This window comes from Salvia miltiorrhiza, chromosome 3 (genome assembly GCF_028751815.1).
Source record: "Salvia miltiorrhiza cultivar Shanhuang (shh) chromosome 3, IMPLAD_Smil_shh, whole genome shotgun sequence".
In the NCBI taxonomy this organism is placed as follows: domain Eukaryota; kingdom Viridiplantae; phylum Streptophyta; class Magnoliopsida; order Lamiales; family Lamiaceae; genus Salvia; species Salvia miltiorrhiza.
The window spans coordinates 1,903,376-1,921,631 of NC_080389.1; the positions used below are offsets into that span (position 1 = coordinate 1,903,376).

Genomic DNA, 18,256 nt, shown 5'->3' on the forward strand with positions numbered 1-18,256 from the left:
TTTGTTGAGGGATTTATGCTTGAACCAGAGCAAGAAAGATGGGTTCTATCATGTCATAGGGCAAGATGCTCCTCGAGGCATAAGTAGCCTACGCCGCGTTGTTATACCCAGTAACGCGCCAATGATGGAAGTCCTTGACGACTTGCAGTCTATGCCACGTGTGTCACGACCGGCCTTAATTAAGGATAATTAATCCGGGAAAACCATGACTGGGGAAGGGAAATTAAGAAGCGGGTTTAGAAAGGGGCGCATAAAAGAATACTCAAAAAGCTTGAATACGCGTGAAATATTCCTTAAAAAGGAAAAAGGCATCGTTAGGGCTTGGCTAAAACATTATCAGAGTTTGCAACGGAAGGTGTAACTAAAATAATCAGTGTTTACAGCGGAATGCATAACTGAGATACATGTATGAAGACATGTATCCTTTCTGAGCCTACTTTAAGTTCGACAAAAGCTCTACTCAGCAACAACACTTCATCGCCCATCACAGCTCAACCTGCACAAACATAAACATCGAAGGTCTAAGTACAAGAGTACTTAGTGGGCAGTTGCCAAGCATATAACATAACATCATTAACAATTTCACAATATCGCATAAGAGGCATGAGTTTCTTTCATATCATTTGCTCATTAAACATTTCCAAATTCATAAATAGCATAAGGGCATTGTTCATCATCAATCTTCATTAACAAACATCGTGTCGTGGAGAAGGCCTTTCCCAACGAACACGGGCATCGCACCGTGAGGGGAAGCCTCCCTCAGCGGTCACGGCATCGTACTATTGAGGGAGGCCTCCCCCAATAGACGCTGTAACACAGGCATACTGGCATACTGGCATCGCGCCGCGAGAGAGGCCTCTCTTAGCGGACACGGGCATCGCGCCGTGAGGAAGGCCCTCCTCAACGGACACGGCATCGTACTGTTGAGGGAGGCCTCCCCCAACAGACGCAAGCATCAAACATAAGCATAAACTTATCAACGTAAAGCATTCAAGCTTAAATAAGCGTAATCAAGCGTAAATCATTTAGCGTAAAGCATAATAAAGCATACCACACTTGAAGATCCAATTTGCATTTTAAAGCATAACACATGCATAGCATTTTATTTACGCGTAAGAAATTGCCCACCTCAATTGTTCTTAAAGCTGGCGTGGAGTCGTTTCTTCTTCGGCTTCACTTTCTGTCGCCCGGACCTTCATTGATGAAGAGTCGATAAGTTCGTGAAGAAATTGTCATAAGACAAAGTCTAATTCTACGTGCCTAGGGTATCTTTTAATGTTTTAGGGTTCTAGCATCCATAATTCGTTACATTAAAGACAGTCAAAAATCAATCATACCTCGTCTAATCTCATTCAAACACATAGGCAACACAAACACATAAGGCACATAAGAATCACAATCAAACATCATCAAAACATGCTCTGTTTTTACACTGACTCAACTTCAAAATTTAATCTGTTCTGACTCCGACATCTCCTGGACTCGAGACTCATACCGAAAGAAAGATCTTTGAGTCTAGTTTCATATAAAAAAAAAAGTAGAGTCGAAAACTCCAAGTGGTTTGAGAGATATGACGTTTTTACCACGATCTACCATGTTCGGCAGTTTTGAACAATCGAAAACTTGGATTTTTGAAAAATAGTAAACGTTATCAAACTGGGCTCAACTTTGGTGGATATCTAGCTAACACAATAAGGTTAATACCATAAAAATTTGGAAAGCTAGATCACACAGGAAGCTACTGAAATAAATGACTCTTTCATCTGTTCTCTGAAATTCTCGGTAGTAATGTGCAGTTTAGGTTTTGCATTTTAAAGAAGTATCAAACGAAGTTGGAATGGCTTGAAATTTTACCAGGGTACTCAAGACTCATGTAGGGACTTGCTATAAGATTTTCAAAGCTATTAGACATCGAAAAACCGTCGATCACAGTAGGTCAGTAGGCCTACGAAATTCATATTTATAAGTCCTTAAAAAAAATAATTTATATAAATCAAGAAATAAGAGTTTAATCCCAAAAATATTCATTAAAAGTCCATCATAATTTAAATAAAGAACGGACCTCATTTAAAATAAATAGTCCCAAACTCGTTACGCACATATACTAAATCTTTCATGAAACATCCTTTAAAATAAACTTTGATACATAGAAAATAATTCAACAATTTGAGCTCTTAAGGGGTTGTTTTGCAACTGACACCAAATCTGCCTCGGATCTCCAAATGAGGCTCCAAAAGACATTCTGGAAACTAGACATTTCAAGGATCATTCTCCAATTTGAATCGAATGAAAAACAATTCAAACGAGCAAGATATGCCCTCTCAAAGATGGGTATTTAACAAGCAAAAATCTGAAAATTTCAGATTTCCAGATTACAACCAAGTCAGTGGGCTTTCTTTAAAAATTCATATCTCCCTTTACAAAACTCCACTGGGAACCCCAAGGGTCAATCTGGAAACTAGGGAGAGATCATAACACTCTCCAGTTGGATTTACTCTAAGAACATTCATGGTTTAGAAGATATGACTATCTAAAGTTCAGTGCACAAAAAGAGTTCAAGTTTGGCAGATTCAGAACATAAATCGGAAAAACCACTTTAGGCTTCACCAAAAATTCTAAAACTGAACAAGTAAGTTCCCAACATGTCAGTGAATATTCAGTAGAAAGATAGGCTTGAGAATCAAAGATTTAAGTCGGTATTTGCCACCTCAAAGTCGTAGGTTTGTAAAATCTACTGATGGTACAAGGAATAAGAACTAGATTTCAAGAATTTATACCGGTTGTTTCCCTTACTCAAAAATGGTGAGGCCGATTTCAAAAGAAAGATACGGGAGTCTAGAGTGACATATTCAAGTTTCAAAGGTTTTCACCGATTGAAACTTTACTTATGGCCTCCCAAAGATTGTTTACCAAAAATGTATTCCAGATGGGCAGTGATGTTTACAAATTCATAAATAAATCATAAGAGCTTCAAACCTTCTGAAATTTTACCAAAGTATAGAAAACATATGAAAGATGATACACAATTAATTTAAGAATTTTTGGGAACCGTTTGGATGGCTGAAATCGCCTTGCAAAACACTGCCGGAGTGTTGGGGTACTACTGGACTGGAGCAGCTTGAAATCTTGGCAAAGTAGTTAAGTCAAGTCTTCCTTCTCTTTGTGATTGCTGGTGCGAAATGGAAGGAATGGGTGAAGTTTTGGAGTTGGTGGGGAGCATAGGTAGTGCAGTTGGTGGTGCACTAATGTGGTGGGGGAAAAGTAAAGTAGTGGTGGGGAGGTAGGTATGATGGAATTTGGTGGAGTGGATGCGTATATAGTGTAGGAAACATTAGGGAGTGGAAAAATAATGATTTGTAAAGTATTGAAGTTACAAGTATTTGTAAAACTAATATTGGGTTCTACTAAATAACGACGCTTCGTTATAACTCTCTACGAATTACATATTTTATAATTCGTTTTATAAGTCGAAAATTAATCACGACTTCAAGTAAATAATAGAAATACTATTTCTATCGCATATAAATTAATAACTTGACTTTGCTAAGTCAGTTATCAAACTGGATAATAAATTATTGAATGGCTCAATAATCCTCGTCGCGTTTTTCTTATACGTTATAAAAGTATAAAGCTAAAATAATAACTCCGTCTCTGATAAAAAAAATCAGGACCATAAACTGGATTCATTTATAAAAATTGCATTTACTAGTTTTAATCATAATTAAAAGAGCGGGCTACTACAACGTGCTCGTTCCATTATCAGTGAATATGGGAGGATCCCGTGTATTAAGTATTCTGGGTTGCTTAGAACATTACATGCATACAAGTTTCATTATTTTGGAGATAAAAGCTTGATCAAGTCCCTTGCGTCTCAGTATGTTAACTTGCGCCACCTTGCTGTTAGAGTTGATAGCATGTCCTCGATCTTTACCTCGTTTACTCGCCTATGGAATCTGCACATATTGATTGTTTCTTGTTTTGAGGAGTTCACTGCACCGGCTGAGATTTGGAGAATGCCACAACTTAGGCATATTGAAATGACTGGAGGAAGATTTTATCTTCCAGAACCTTCGAGTGATGATGTCGTCGTCATGGAGAATCTACTGGTGCTTGTGGGAATAGCAAATTTCAAGTGCAGTGAAGAGGTGGTTAAGAGAATTCCCAATATCAAAAAATTGGGGATAAATTATGTTGGAATCGAGCAAGATGATTATTATTGTCTGAACAATATCAAACGTCTGTGTAAATTGGAATCCCTCCACGTAAATTGTTTGTTTGATTTTAGAGCTGCTCCGTATGCGCTCACATTCGCCCAAAGCCTCAAGAAGTTGACAATTGTGATGAATGGTGGCTTTGAATGGGAAAAAATGTTGGAAAAGATAGGTGCATTACCCCTTCTTGAGAAGTTCATGTTGAGGAACGGGTGCTTTGGAACAGGCAAGTGGGAAATGGTTGAAGGCCAATTCCGTTCCCTCAAATACTTGGAATTGGGTCCGTGTTTCAGTTTGGAGCATTGGACTGTGGAATCGAACTCCATCTTTCCACGCCTTGAGAAGCTTCGTCTTGTTTATATGGAAGAATTGAAGGAGATCCCGACTCAAAGTGGAGACATACCGACGTTGCAAAAGATATGGATGAGCGATTGTGGCGAATCTGCTGTGATGTGCGCAAAGGAGATCGTAGAGGAACAAGTGGAATTACAAGGGGAAGATCTTCCATTTCATGTTCAAGTTCAGCTTCGGAGTAAGAACGAAGCAGTGTGTTTGCTTATATGTGATAGCTAGCTAGGTTCTACCACTATTATCTTTCTTGTTTTTGTGTGTTTGCTTATTTTTCTTCAATCTTCTTCCCTCTCACCTCTTATCACCTCCCTACAAAGAGAGAGAGAGAGGGAGAGAGATGGTTCTTAATAAGAGGCAATGTACTTATCTTTCCCAACATGTCATCCAACGCCAACTCGTCGTTCATCTCGAATTTCAACTTCTTAAGAGAGTGTGGGAAGATAATCTTAGGCAGAGAAGCAGAATATATAAAATAAAACAAAGCTAACGAACACTACAAGAATACTTCACATTGCCATAAGGGCAGATAGGCTCTCTGCGTAAGAAGAGAGAGAGATTAAGAGAGAAATGATAGGGTTGGGCTCACTTTTCTCATTCTTAGACTTGGGCCTTTTCTCTTATGGTTTTTATTGGGCTTTAGCCCACTAAGGCAAGGCTGCTATTTTACTCCTCATCCCTTGTGATTGTGAAAAATTGTAAAGAGGTGTTTGATTTGAATGGTAATATATGATTGATAAAACAATTCAATTTAATTGAATAATTGGCTGCATTTTTCGACCAATGATGAATAGCTTTTGCTATATAGTAATTGGTTAGTTCTATTCGATGAGTGAATTTTTGGTAGAAAGTATTCAATTTCACTTAAGATCCATTGTACCAAATTTTATGTCCCATGACTGTAACACCCCAATTTTCATAAACCTTTAAATTTAAAAACTTTGAAGAACAAATAGTAAAAATAAAATTTCTTGATTTATAAAGAAAATTTAAACTAATTTCAAAGTCAACTTGCCAAAACTACAGTAGTATCATAAACTTAAAATAAAAATAAAACAATAAACTAAAACTTAACAAGTTCAACTAAAATGTTCAATGTAAATTCCTTATCCCTAGTCATTCTCCACTTCCATGGCCATTTCGACTCTGAAACTGCAAAACTGAAAAAAAAAAGGGGTGAGCATATTGAAAATATACTCAGTGAGGAACATAACAAATATCCACATACGTCACATATATAATCAAATCACATTATCATACTTGCAAACATACGCTAAGAGACCGGAGCCCCTTGACAAACATAATCATAGTTTGAGTCGATGGCTTAAGTCCCATGACCAAACACATACATAAATCAATGGCTTAGGTCCCATGATCGATCAATGGCTTAGGTCCCATGATCACACATAACATAGATCAATGGCTTAGGTCCCATGATCGCACATAACATAGATCAATGGCTTAGGTCCCATGATCGCACATAACATCATAGATCAATGGCTTAGGTCCCATGATCGCACATAACATAGATCAATGGCTTAGGTCCCATGATCGCACATAACATCATAATCATAAGATGCACATAAACAAGTAATCAAACATGAAAGTAAAAACATATATAACAATATGAATAAGCGTAAAATCCTTCACCTTAAAGTCGTAGGCAATTAAATCCGGAAAGGAAATCTTAAATGCGCCGCACCTAATCACATAAATTTAATGCTTCAAAAACTTAAACTAAAATCCTATATAATCACTATAACTAATTAATCGTGTATATAAATTTATATAACAGTATAGACATCGAAAGACTAATGGGGCTTTTATCATGATTTATTACTCTAATAAAAATCTAAAGCAAGCACATATAAGTTCTTTAATAAAAGAAAATTTAGATAAGTATTACATCATTGTTTTTAAGACGATATTTTTTGAAATCATTAATACTCACTTACTAATAATATATTTAATTCAAAAGCAGTTAACTAGAAGATGCAGCTTCATTAAAAAAAACGAAAGGAAAAGGTTTAGCATAACTATAAAGTCTAAATTATAAGATCTGCAGTGCTAAGCACTTGAATTTATAATTAATATAAATTGAAGCTTCATTTAAACCCTTATATATATAAACCCATCGAAAATAAATGGACACCAATTAATAAAATCTCACTACTGATCACTATGTCTTCTATTATCAAATATATATTATTCAACATCAATTTAACTATGATAATTTTTGCAGTCGAACTAATTCTATTTTATAAAATAAATTAACCTCTAGCAAAACAATTCCCTTAAACTAAAATAGGATGATGTAATCAATTTCCATAAATTGAATCCAACTAGTTTGTTGACTTTAGGAATCTGGTTAGTTGAATTATTCACTAGAAACCATCACCAAATTTCGAAAACCACGATTTCAGTAGGAAAACAAATTCGGATAAAAAATATGATGTAAAATAGATTCAACCAATTAGAGACATACCTTAGAAATAATTTACTTGAAAAGAAAGAAGCGGATAGCTTAAGCCTTAAAAAATTCGAAACCGAGGAATCAATAGGAAAATATTTGACTGCGTATAGAATTGTGTGAAAGTCTCCCCCTAACCTAATAATTGTACCTCTATTTATACTAGTTTTTTAAAGAGTTCTAGTTCTAATAGGAAACAATAATAGTAATAATAATAATAATAATAATAATAATAATAGTCTAGATAAAATTAATGGTGCATATCTATATGTATCATGTAATTATAAAAAAAAAATAAACTATACAAGAAAATACTATTAATTAAACTTATAAAATAAATCTAAATTATCGGGGTGTTACAACCTACCCCACTTAAAATAATTTCGTCCTCGAAATTCTAGTCACGATTCTTAAGCCATATAAACTAGTTCTAGGGTGAGGTAACTTCATCATTCGTCGCTATCCTCATCACCATCGCTCTCATCCCTCCTTGTCTTCTTCCTTTGTGGTCCCTCTTCCTTGTTGCTTTGGGGTTCCTCTTCGGGATCTTCCTCGCTAATTATCTCATCTTTTCTTTTAAATCCATCGGCCCAAAAACACCAACGATCAAGTAAATTTTGAACAAATGAATCATAAGATTCTAACGACGTAACTATATCGTACGCTTCTTGGGCAATGAGTCGTAGCGGTGCAGGCACTTTGCTCATGAGATGTTTGGTCGCATAAAAATCCCCTATAAAGACTCCTAGTTCGTTCAATTCGTGAAAGTGGTTGCTCATCCTTTGCGCGTGTTCCACGAACCCGTAGTCGCTACTCCATGTATAGCAGTCGTACGCCGATTGCAGCCCCCTAATCCTTTCGTATCTCTCGCATTGTACACGCAAGAATTCACAACGTTCACTTAATCTTTCATATTCTTCGCGCAGTTTCTCAATTCGTGCTTGTAGGGTAACTTGAGCTCTAGTGGGAGTTTGACGTGTCCGTGCCATCTAACAATTTCACAATTTCAACTATTTCTAACGAAGCTAAACATAATAGTACTAGAACATAAAGGCATCATAAAAAAAAGACATGTAAAACATCATAACGGTCAAATACTTAAGCAATTAAAACACATACCTTGGAGTCGATGCAGCACATGAGTTTCGAATGACTAGGCTTATTTAACCCTTTAAGCTTACTTAAACCTTTTTTTTTTTAAAGCAAAACATATTTTTTTTTTAAAGCACGAGTCTACAGGAACGTAGACCCGCTCTGATACCACTATGTAACACCCCAATTTTCATAAACCTTTAAATTTAAAAACTTTGAAGAACAAATAGTAAAAATAAAATTTCTTGATTTATAAAGAAAATTTAAACTAATTTCAAAGTCAACTTGCCAAAACTACAGTAGTATCATAAACTTAAAATAAAAATAAAACAATAAACTAAAACTTAACAAGTTCAACTAAAATGTTCAATGTAAATTCCTTATCCCTAGTCATTCTCCACTTCCATGGCCATTTCGACTCTGAAACTGCAAAACTGAAAAAAAAAAAGGGGTGAGCATATTGAAAATATACTCAGTGAGGAACATAACAAATATCCACATACGTCACATATATAATCAAATCACATTATCATACTTGCAAACATACGCCAAGAGACCGGAGCCCCTTGACAAACATAATCATAGTTTGAGTCGATGGCTTAAGTCCCATGACCAAACACATACATAAATCAATGGCTTAGGTCCCATGATCGATCAATGGCTTAGGTCCCATGATCACACATAACATAGATCAATGGCTTAGGTCCCATGATCGCACATAACATCATAGATCAATGGCTTAGGTCCCATGATCGCACATAACATAGATCAATGGCTTAGGTCCCATGATCGCACATAACATCATAATCATAAGATGCACATAAACAAGTAATCAAACATGAAAGTAAAAACATATATAACAATATGAATAAGCGTAAAATCCCTCACCTTAAAGTCGTAGGCAATTAAATCCGGAAAGGAAATCTTAAATGCGCCGCACCTAATCACATAAATTTAATGCTTCAAAAACTTAAACTAAAATCCTATATAATCACTATAACTAATTAATCGTGTATATAAATTTATATAACAGTATAGACATCGAAAGACTAATGGGGCTTTTATCATGATTTATTACTCTAATAAAAATCTAAAGCAAGCACATATAAGTTCTTTAATAAAAGAAAATTTAGATAAGTATTACATCATTGTTTTTAAGACGATATTTTTTGAAATCATTAATACTCACTTACTAATAATATATTTAATTCAAAAGAAGTTAACTAGAAGATGCAGCTTCATTAAAAAAAACGAAAGGAAAAGGTTTAGCATAACTATAAAGTCTAAATTATAAGATCTGCAGTGCTAAGCACTTGAATTTATAATTAATATAAATTGAAGCTTCATTTAAACCCTTATATATATAAACCCATCGAAAATAAATGGACACCAATTAATAAAATCTCACTACTGATCACTATGTCTTCTATTATCAAATATATATTATTCAACATCAATTTAACTATGATAATTTTTGCAGTCGAACTAATTCTATTTTATAAAATAAATTAACCTCTAGCAAAACAATTCCCTTAAACTAAAATAGGATGATGTAATCAATTTCCATAAATTGAATCCAACTAGTTTGTTGACTTTAGGAATCTGGTTAGTTGAATTATTCACTAGAAACCATCACCAAATTTCGAAAACCACGATTTCAGTAGGAAAACAAATTCGGATAAAAAATATGATGTAAAATAGATTCAACCAATTAGAGACATACCTTAGAAATAATTTACTTGAAAAGAAAGAAGCGGATAGCTTAAGCCTTAAAAAATTCGAAACCGAGGAATCAATAGGAAAATATTTGACTGCGTATAGAATTGTGTGAAAGTCTCCCCCTAACCTAATAATTGTACCTCTATTTATACTAGTTTTTTAAAGAGTTCTAGTTCTAATAGGAAACAATAATAATAATAATAATAATAATAATAATAATAATAATAGTCTAGATAAAATTAATGGTGCATATCTATATGTATCATGTAATTATAAAAAAAAAAAAACTATACAAGAAAATACTATTAATTAAACTTATAAAATAAATCTAAATTATCGGGGTGTTACAATGACTCCCAATCTTTTTTATATTTTATTTATTTTCTTTCATCATTTTTTTCTACAATTATTATTAATTAGTGTTTATTCCACTCGATTAAGGTAGATAATTATTTTTTATTATTTAATTTTATTTTTATTAGTTAAAACATTGGATCTCATCCATTCAACATAAAAACATGCTTCGCTTGAAAAAAAAAATCAAGATGCATAAAAACTAACCATTCACATTAGATGTCAAATACAATAAGGGAAGAAGTAGTATTGATTATAAGAATATATGTTTCATTTTCGAATAAATTTCTACTTCGATGAATCGATACATGCATTCGTGCAAGAACCATTTTTTTATTCTTCAATGTAATTTGAAGCGTTTTTACATGACAAAAAAAATATTTATATTACTCAACTCTGATAAACCTGGATTTCTAGTAGCTAGATCTGCCAAGTGTGACTTTAAACTTGCGATAATATTAAAATAAATTGAATATATTAATTTATTTATAACTGTGTCTGTTTATAGTTTATATATTTGGGCCTTAAATGGGCTTGAAACATCTTATTTGGGCTTTCCTTATCAAAAAGGGAATCCCTAGCTGATTTCATCATCATCCGTATCAATCCAATCCTCATAACAATATAGAGAACTTTGAAGTCAAAATTGATTGATGTAGTTTGAAGACCGTGATATAGGTTACTCCTATTTTCAATTATTATTGTCGAACGTATGTTTCTCCGTTCCAAAAAAATTCTTATTCAATTATTTTGTTACCGAATGTCCTAAGCTAAAATTGAAAATGTGATCAGACAAATCCAGAACATGAGCTTCAAGAGCCTTTTGATAAGTTTTGAGTTAAAAAATTCCTCAATATTAACTATGAGAATAAAATAGATAAATTTTAAAAGTTGGAATAGACATACAAAAGTAAAATGAAAGGTTGAGATAGATAGAATGTGATATTAACCCAAGCAATAATATAAAAATATCTTATTGTGAGAATTGTAAGAAATTATTATTGATTCTCTTTGACAAAAAAAAAACAAATAACTTATAAATAAATTGTACTGAACCTATAAAATAGTTGTAGTGAATTCTATACTAAATAAGTATTTTGAATTACTTATAAAATCCAGTACAATTAATTTATAGTTTCAGTGAAAGAATTCTCCGTGTTTAGCAATAAGAATTATCCACTGAAAATATTATCGTTCATAAGAATAAAAATTAATTGATATGAGCAAGTCAATAAAATCTACAATTAAGGCTTTTATAATACACGAATCTATACTATATTAAAAATGGAGTTTTCAATTTTAAATTGATTTCAAATCAATTTCAAAAAAAATAAAGATATTTAGTTCCCTAGGTTTCTAGGGTTTGTTCTCTAGGTTTCCCCTAGGGTTTCGTCCTCCTTGGAGTCTTCGTCGCCAAGTCTCGGCCTCTTGTCCTTTTCGTTTCCCCTGGTTTTCTGTGTTTTCTTTTGCTCTTCCCGTCTGACTGCTCTCTCTGCTCGGTGACTCTCTTCCGTGTGGATTTGGGTCTCTAAGCTTTGTTTTTTGTTTTATCTGTTTCAGTTGCGCAGGTATGGAGCACGGAGGTCCGTCCCGTGATTCTGATTTGGTGAACGGTCCGGAAGAACGGACTGAAAGAGAGTCGATTCTGATTGATATCTCCTCGGATATTGATAGTCAATCGCAAAAGGGTTTCAGCCTGGTCGGAAGCCTTATTGCCCTCAAGGCCCCCAATGGTTTTCACCTCTTGGAAATTATGAAGAAGTCTTGGAAAACTCAGAAGGAGTTTGAAGTCAGAGAATGGAGGAAAAATCTGTTCCTCTTTACTTTTGAATCTGCAGCCGACAGGGAATGGGTGCTCAAACGACAACCGTGGCACTTCGACAATCATTTATTTGCGATTAAAGGTCTCGATGATAATCTTCAACCTTCTGATATCAGAGTGGACAGAGGAAGCTTCTGGGTCAGGGCTTATAACATGCCGATCAAGTGTATGACTTCATCTATCATCCGCAACATCGGCAAACAGATCGGTATCGTTGAAGATGTGGATGAGATGGCGAATTACGCTGGTTGCTTCGCCCGTTTCAAGGTCAATATGGACATCACTATTCCTTTGCTTAGGGGAATCACCATCTTCTTCGAGGCGCGCCAGTTATGGATCCCTTTAAAGTACGAAAGCTTGCCAATCTTTTGCTACAAATGCGGCATAATGAGTCACCACACGCGAGCTTGTGTGAAAGAAACGGATGAAGAAGACAGTGGAAAACATTTCGAAGATATTGAGTATGGCCTCATTCTCAAAGCTTCACCCTTGAAACGTTTGCGCACAAAGAAGCCCCAGCAAGCCCTAGCCTCAAAGCCTAACCCCACCCGTCATTTCGAATGCCACGCCCAAACGCACCCACCCGTGATACCCTCTAAACCCAGGCCACCACCCCTCTCACACAATCTTACCACCCACGCTCACCCTGCTCCACCTCACTCAAATAACCAACCCACCCTACAACATTCATCTTCCACCCCAACAGCCAGTAAACAAACTAATAATAACCAGCCCATCCTTAAACAACCATCATCCACCTCAACAGCCAGCAAACAAACAACAACAAAACAATCATCCTTTACCTCTTACTACCCAACTCCCCCTGTCAGTACCAAAGGAAAAAAATACTTTTATCCCTAAAACTGAACAAGAAGGAAAAGACCCACCCTTCAATACAGCCCCCTTCAATCCAAGTACAGATATCACTCCCATTACTGATCTTGCCACGCTACTGAACCTAAAGCTTCCCACAAAGTCAACAAACAACCCTCAAGCAAAAAAAGGAAAAACCTGGTCCCGTTACAATCGATCCCCAACCCCAAAGACCCCAACTGTCCACAACCTTTCTGCAAACCAAAGGAAGTGCCATTCTACGGAAGAGGAAAATGTTGCTTCTAGATCCAGAAACGATGAGGTAGAAGCTGTCCAGAAACGCCTCAAAGGAACTAATTTAAACAATGACACCTCCCCATCCACTGCGCTATCGGCGGCGATTGCTTCGGAGCAATCCCGCCGGGCACAATGAATTGCCTCTTCTGGAATTGTCGGGGGCTTGGGAACCAACCGACAATTCGTCAGTTAGCCTGGTTAATCCAGGTGAAGAAACCCTCTTTGGTGTTCATTTCGGAATCAAAACTCATTACCGATGAATGGACACCAATTCTGTTGAAAACAGGTCTTGCTAACTCTTGTGTGGTGGATTGTGATAATGAAGTTGGAGGAAGAAAGGGTGGTTTGGGTTTGTTTTGGGCTGACGACATTGTGGTTACCATTAAATCCAGCTCTCAACATCATATTCTGGCAACCATCGATAACCATAGTGAGCCGGCTTGGGATCTATGCGGCATTTACGGTTGGAGTAATACGGTTGACCACTATCTCACTTGGGATCTCATGCTTACTTTGCTTCCTACCCTCGGTGACAGATGGATTTGCGGTGGGGATTTCAACGAAACGCTGTATCACTTTGAGAAAAAGGGAGGGAACCCGAAGGCAGACTCACGTCTCTGTGCCTTCAGAGAGACGATGGACAGGTGTGGCCTCATCGACCTGGGATTCACGGGAGAACCTTATACCTGGACTAATAATCAGTCGGGTGACGCAAACATCCTTGAGCGGATCGATAGGGTGCTGGGCAACGAGGCTTGGACAGTTGCCTTTCCAGATTATGAGGTTTCTCATTTAACTCGGAAATCGAGTGATCACTGCCCTCTTCTCTTATCTCTCGAGCGAAGGGAAGTTGATACCCGCCCCCGTCCTAGACCTTTCCGTTTTGAAGCAATGTGGCTCAAGGACGAGAGGTGCAAGCCTTTTTGCAACCTTCTATGGGAATCCGGGGGTCCTTCGTATTCAGCCGATGCTTTCAATAACAAGATGACGGCAATGAGGTTTGAACTTAAAAGCTGGGAAAAAAAGGAGTTTGGTCATATAAAGAAAAGATGTAAGGAGCTAAGAGAGGATTTAGTGCAGCTGCAAAAGCCGAGCAATGACCCTTTTACAAAAGACGAACAGAGGCGGGTGGAGAAAGAACTTGATGATCTTATGTCTAAGGAGGAGATGATGTGGAAGCAGAGATCTCGGGCGGATTGGTTGATGGAAGGGGACCGTAACACGGGTTTTTTCCACAGAATTGCGGATGGTAGAAAGAAACGAAATCATATCAGCAACATCCAAAGACCGGATGGCACGACGACTAAACAGTTCGAAGAGATGGACATCATTTTTCGAAATCACTTTCAGGAGCTCTTCTCGGCCGGCCCTTATCAGAATCCAACGGTCGTCCTGAGCTCCATCGAGCCAACTGTGACGGAAGAGATGAACAACATTCTTACTGCTCCTTATTCAGCAGAGGAGATCACTTGCGCATTGAAACAGATGCCCCCTCTCAAAGCCCCGGGGCCTGACGGTATGCCTACCATCTTTTATACTTCTAGTTGGTCTCACGCTAAGATTGATGTCATTCCTACTGTTCTTGATATCCTGAATAACGGGGCTGATCCCGGCCCTCTTAACTCAACTTTCATTTGCCTTATTCCAAAAAAGAAAAAATGTGTCACCCCCTCAGATTTTCGTCATATAAGTTTATGTAACGTTATCTATAAGCTCATCTCCAAGGTCATCACCAACAGACTCAAAAGAATTCTCCCGTCCGTTATTCATGAGAGTCAGTCAGCTTTTGTTCCTGGTCGCCAAATAACCGATAATGCTTTGCTTGCCTTCGAAATTTTCCATATGATGAAATCTAATAAAGCTAAATCTAAAGGTTGTTTTGCCTTTAAGTTAGACATGGCGAAAGCCTATGATAGGGTGGAGTGGTCTTTTTTAGATGCAATGATGCGTAAGCTTGGGTTTCACTTTTCTGTAGTCGATCTAATCATGAGGTGTGTTACCTCTGTATCTTTTCGTGTGCTTGTGAATGGTTTTCCAGGAGATCCTTTTGAGCCAAGCCGTGGTCTAAGGCAAGGAGACCCGCTTTCGCCCTTCATGTTCCTATTCTGTGCGGAAGCCCTCTCAAGCCTTCTTCATGTGGCGGAGACGAGCCACCTCATTCATGGTGCTCGCCTGTGCAGCACCGCCCCTCGGATCAGCCATCTTTTGTTTGCTGACGACTGTATCATCTTCGGGAGAGCCTGTAGAGAGGAGATTGGAGAGGTCAGTTCCATCCTTGCCCGGTATTAAGCGGTCTCTGGTTAGAAAGTCAACATGGACAAATCCGCTATTTCCTTCAGTTACGGAGTGATGGAGTCTCTTAGAGCAGATCTTGCGACACAGCTTGGAGCGAGGAGTGAAAACTTTCAAGGCAAATACTTGGGCATCCCTTGTGTTGTTGGTAAATCCAAAGTTGAGATTTTCCAACTCCTGGTGGACAGAACTCGAAAAAAGGCGAAGGATTGGAAACGCCGCTTCTTGTCAGGTGCGGGAAAGCTGGTACTCATCAAATCAGTCCTACAATCGATACCAACATACATGATGAGCTGCTTCTCTATCCCCGATCAGATTTGTAAGCAGCTGAATAGCATAGCGGCGAGCTTTTTCTGGGGTCAGAAGAACGACGAAAGGAGGATTCATTGGAAAAGTTGGAGAAAATTGTGTGTTCCAAAAAAAGATGGTGGGTTGGGCTTCAGAGACATAAGCTTGTTCAATCAAGCCATGCTCGCTAAACAAACTTGGCGTATACTTCAAAATGATTCGACCCTCCTCGCTCGATCCTTAAAAGCAAGATACTTTCCCAGGACGGACATTCTTTTGGCTAGTAAAGCCCATAATCCCTCTTTTGTTTGGAGAAGCTTACTAGCGGGGCGTGACCTCCTGGTGCAAGGAATTGCTTGGAAAGTTGGAGATGGAGGAAGAATTAGAATCGGGAGAGACAATTGGATTCCAGATGGGAAAGGCGGATTCACTTATGCTAGTGTCCTTGACCGATGGAAAGATGTCAAAGTAGGGGAATTGATCTCGGACAATGAGGAGGCGTGGGACGTGGATAAACTGGAAGAAATCCTACCGAATGAGGAAATTTGGAAATTTTCGGGTAACCTGCGAATCAATTTGAACTCCCCGGACAGACCACTTTGGCCTTCAGGAAAGTGTAACTCCTACTCCGTCAAATCGGGATACTTCTTGGCTTGCTCTCTTCGGAATCGTGACGAAGCTTCTTCATCCCATTCCGCGACAAGCCTATGGAACTGGATATGGGGGTTGGAGGTTATACCCAAAGTCAAGATCTTCCTCTGGAAATGTTTGAGCGGGGCTCTTCCGACGACCAGAGCTCTAACGGCGCGGTCTATAGAGGTTGATCCGATTTGCTGCAGATGTGGTGGGGAGGTGGAAACGTTGGAGCATGCTCTTCGGGATTGCCCGTGGGTTGGTTTTCTGTGGGAAATCTCGCCGATTCGGCTTCGCCCTTTGAAAGTCTGGAATATCGAAGATTGGTTTGAACAGGTGAGGATGAATCCAAACAAGGAGGTTCACACTGCTTTCGCCACCATTGTGTGGGCTTCTTGGTATGCTCGTAATTTGTTGCTCTTCCAAAACAAGAGAATCACCCACATTGATTGCCTCATGGTGGCCCAGAACGCTACTTGGAGAAGACCGACGTCAGTTTCGCCTACCTCTAAACCCAGGAACGTCTCGTGCGACCGAGAAACTCAGGTTAGGATCCAATGTGACGCTGCAATTGGAGAGGGAGTGGGAATGGGTTTTGCTGCTGCCATGTTTGATGCTGAAGATGTTTTGGTGGGAGCTAGGTGGGGTTTTCTACCGGGAGTCTTCACAGCCGAGGAGGGAGAAGCTAGGGCCATTCTGGAAGGATGTAACTTCTGCGCTGAGAAGGGTCGCGGAGATGTTATCCTCGAAACTGACTGTCAAATGCTTAACTGGAGATTGCTCAAACGGGAGGAGGACTTATCTTTCATCGGAGAAACCCTCAAGGACATTATCTCACGCGCAGACAGCATGCATCATGTAGAGTGGAGTTGGACGCCGAGAGAAAATGCTGTTGAAGTTGATCGCCTTGCTAAATATGCTTTACGTTTTCGTTCTGTTTTGTCTTCCTCTGTTTCGTTTCCTTTTGTACCAAACTCTGCTGGGTTTCTTTAAATGAAATTTGGTTTGGCTCTCAAAAAAAAAAAAAAAAAATCAATTTCAAAATAGAATGGAAATTTTGTAGTTAGAATAAAATTGGAGGTTTATTTATAAGCCATACATCTTTTTTTTTTCTTTTCCTTTAACCTCTTATTTTTCTATTTTTTTTCTTTTTTAAAATTGTGAAATTCGACTAATTATAAAATATTTGATATGCATATCAAATTAAAGATCATCACAAGAGCTTTAATTTGGTATATGTTATGTAAATATTGGATTTAAAATATAAAAATTATATTTATTTAAAGATTAAAATTTTAAAAAAATCTCTCTCCTCTCTCCTCTTTTTTTTTGAATAAATCTATTTTTTCAATTGTCTTTTAACTTATATTGTTTTCTTTTTTTACAATATCAATTTTTATTAATATGATTTATTCTTTATTATTTTTATATTAAACTAAAATATATTTATCTTAAATTATAGTATTTTTAATTATATTTAGAATTTTTATATAATAATCAAATTAATATCAATTTTATATATAATAAAATATAAAAATATTTTTCGTGCGTTGCACGAGTGCAAATGCTAGTAATCATTTAAACTTGGGTTCGAGTTGGCGAAAATTTTACCAATTAATTAAATTAATTATGACAATTCATGTTTTACAAGCAACTTATTCATGGATTTTTATACTAACTTATTCGATATCGTCAATTCTCACGAAAAATAATATTTTCACTTATTTCAACAATATATATTTGGATTTCCCGTAAAAAAAAAACAATATATATTTGAATTGTGAAATTTGAGTTCGTTGAGGTGGGTAGTGTGTGATTGGACTGGCCGACACAGTTTTGCACGGACAGAATAGTGATTGGATGACGTGGAATCGCACTGACCAAAAGATAGTGTATGGGTGGCTCAGTTTTGCTTTG

At 37.3% G+C, this 18,256-nt stretch overlaps 1 protein-coding gene and 1 long non-coding RNA gene across 2 annotated transcripts; one reads left to right on the plus strand and one right to left on the minus strand.

The window, feature by feature from the left end:
- Positions 1-271: 271 nt before the first annotated feature.
- LOC131017033 (uncharacterized) lies at positions 272-3,644 on the minus strand. The gene is made up of 3 exons (XR_009099349.1): positions 3,050-3,644; positions 1,129-1,193; positions 272-496 (listed from the first exon to the last, which is right to left on the minus strand). It is a non-coding gene; the product is annotated as an uncharacterized LOC131017033 (long non-coding RNA).
- Positions 3,645-11,764: 8,120 nt separating this feature from the next.
- Positions 11,765-13,262, plus strand: LOC131015769 (uncharacterized). The gene is made up of 2 exons (XM_057944195.1): positions 11,765-12,725; positions 12,847-13,262. Exons 1-2 carry the CDS (start codon positions 11,765-11,767, stop codon positions 13,260-13,262), a joined length of 1,377 nt encoding a protein of 458 aa, XP_057800178.1.
- The last annotated feature ends 4,994 nt before the right edge of the window (positions 13,263-18,256 follow it).

Bases quoted from the DNA above. Each gene is read 5' to 3' on its own strand.
- LOC131015769 (XM_057944195.1), top strand. From the start codon at position 11,765: ATGGAGCACGGAGGTCCGTCCCGTGATTCTGATTTGGTGAACGGTCCG. The intron at 12,726-12,846 runs GTAAACAAACTA...TCCCCCTGTCAG, and splicing joins ATCTTCCACCCCAACAGCCA to TACCAAAGGAAAAAAATACT.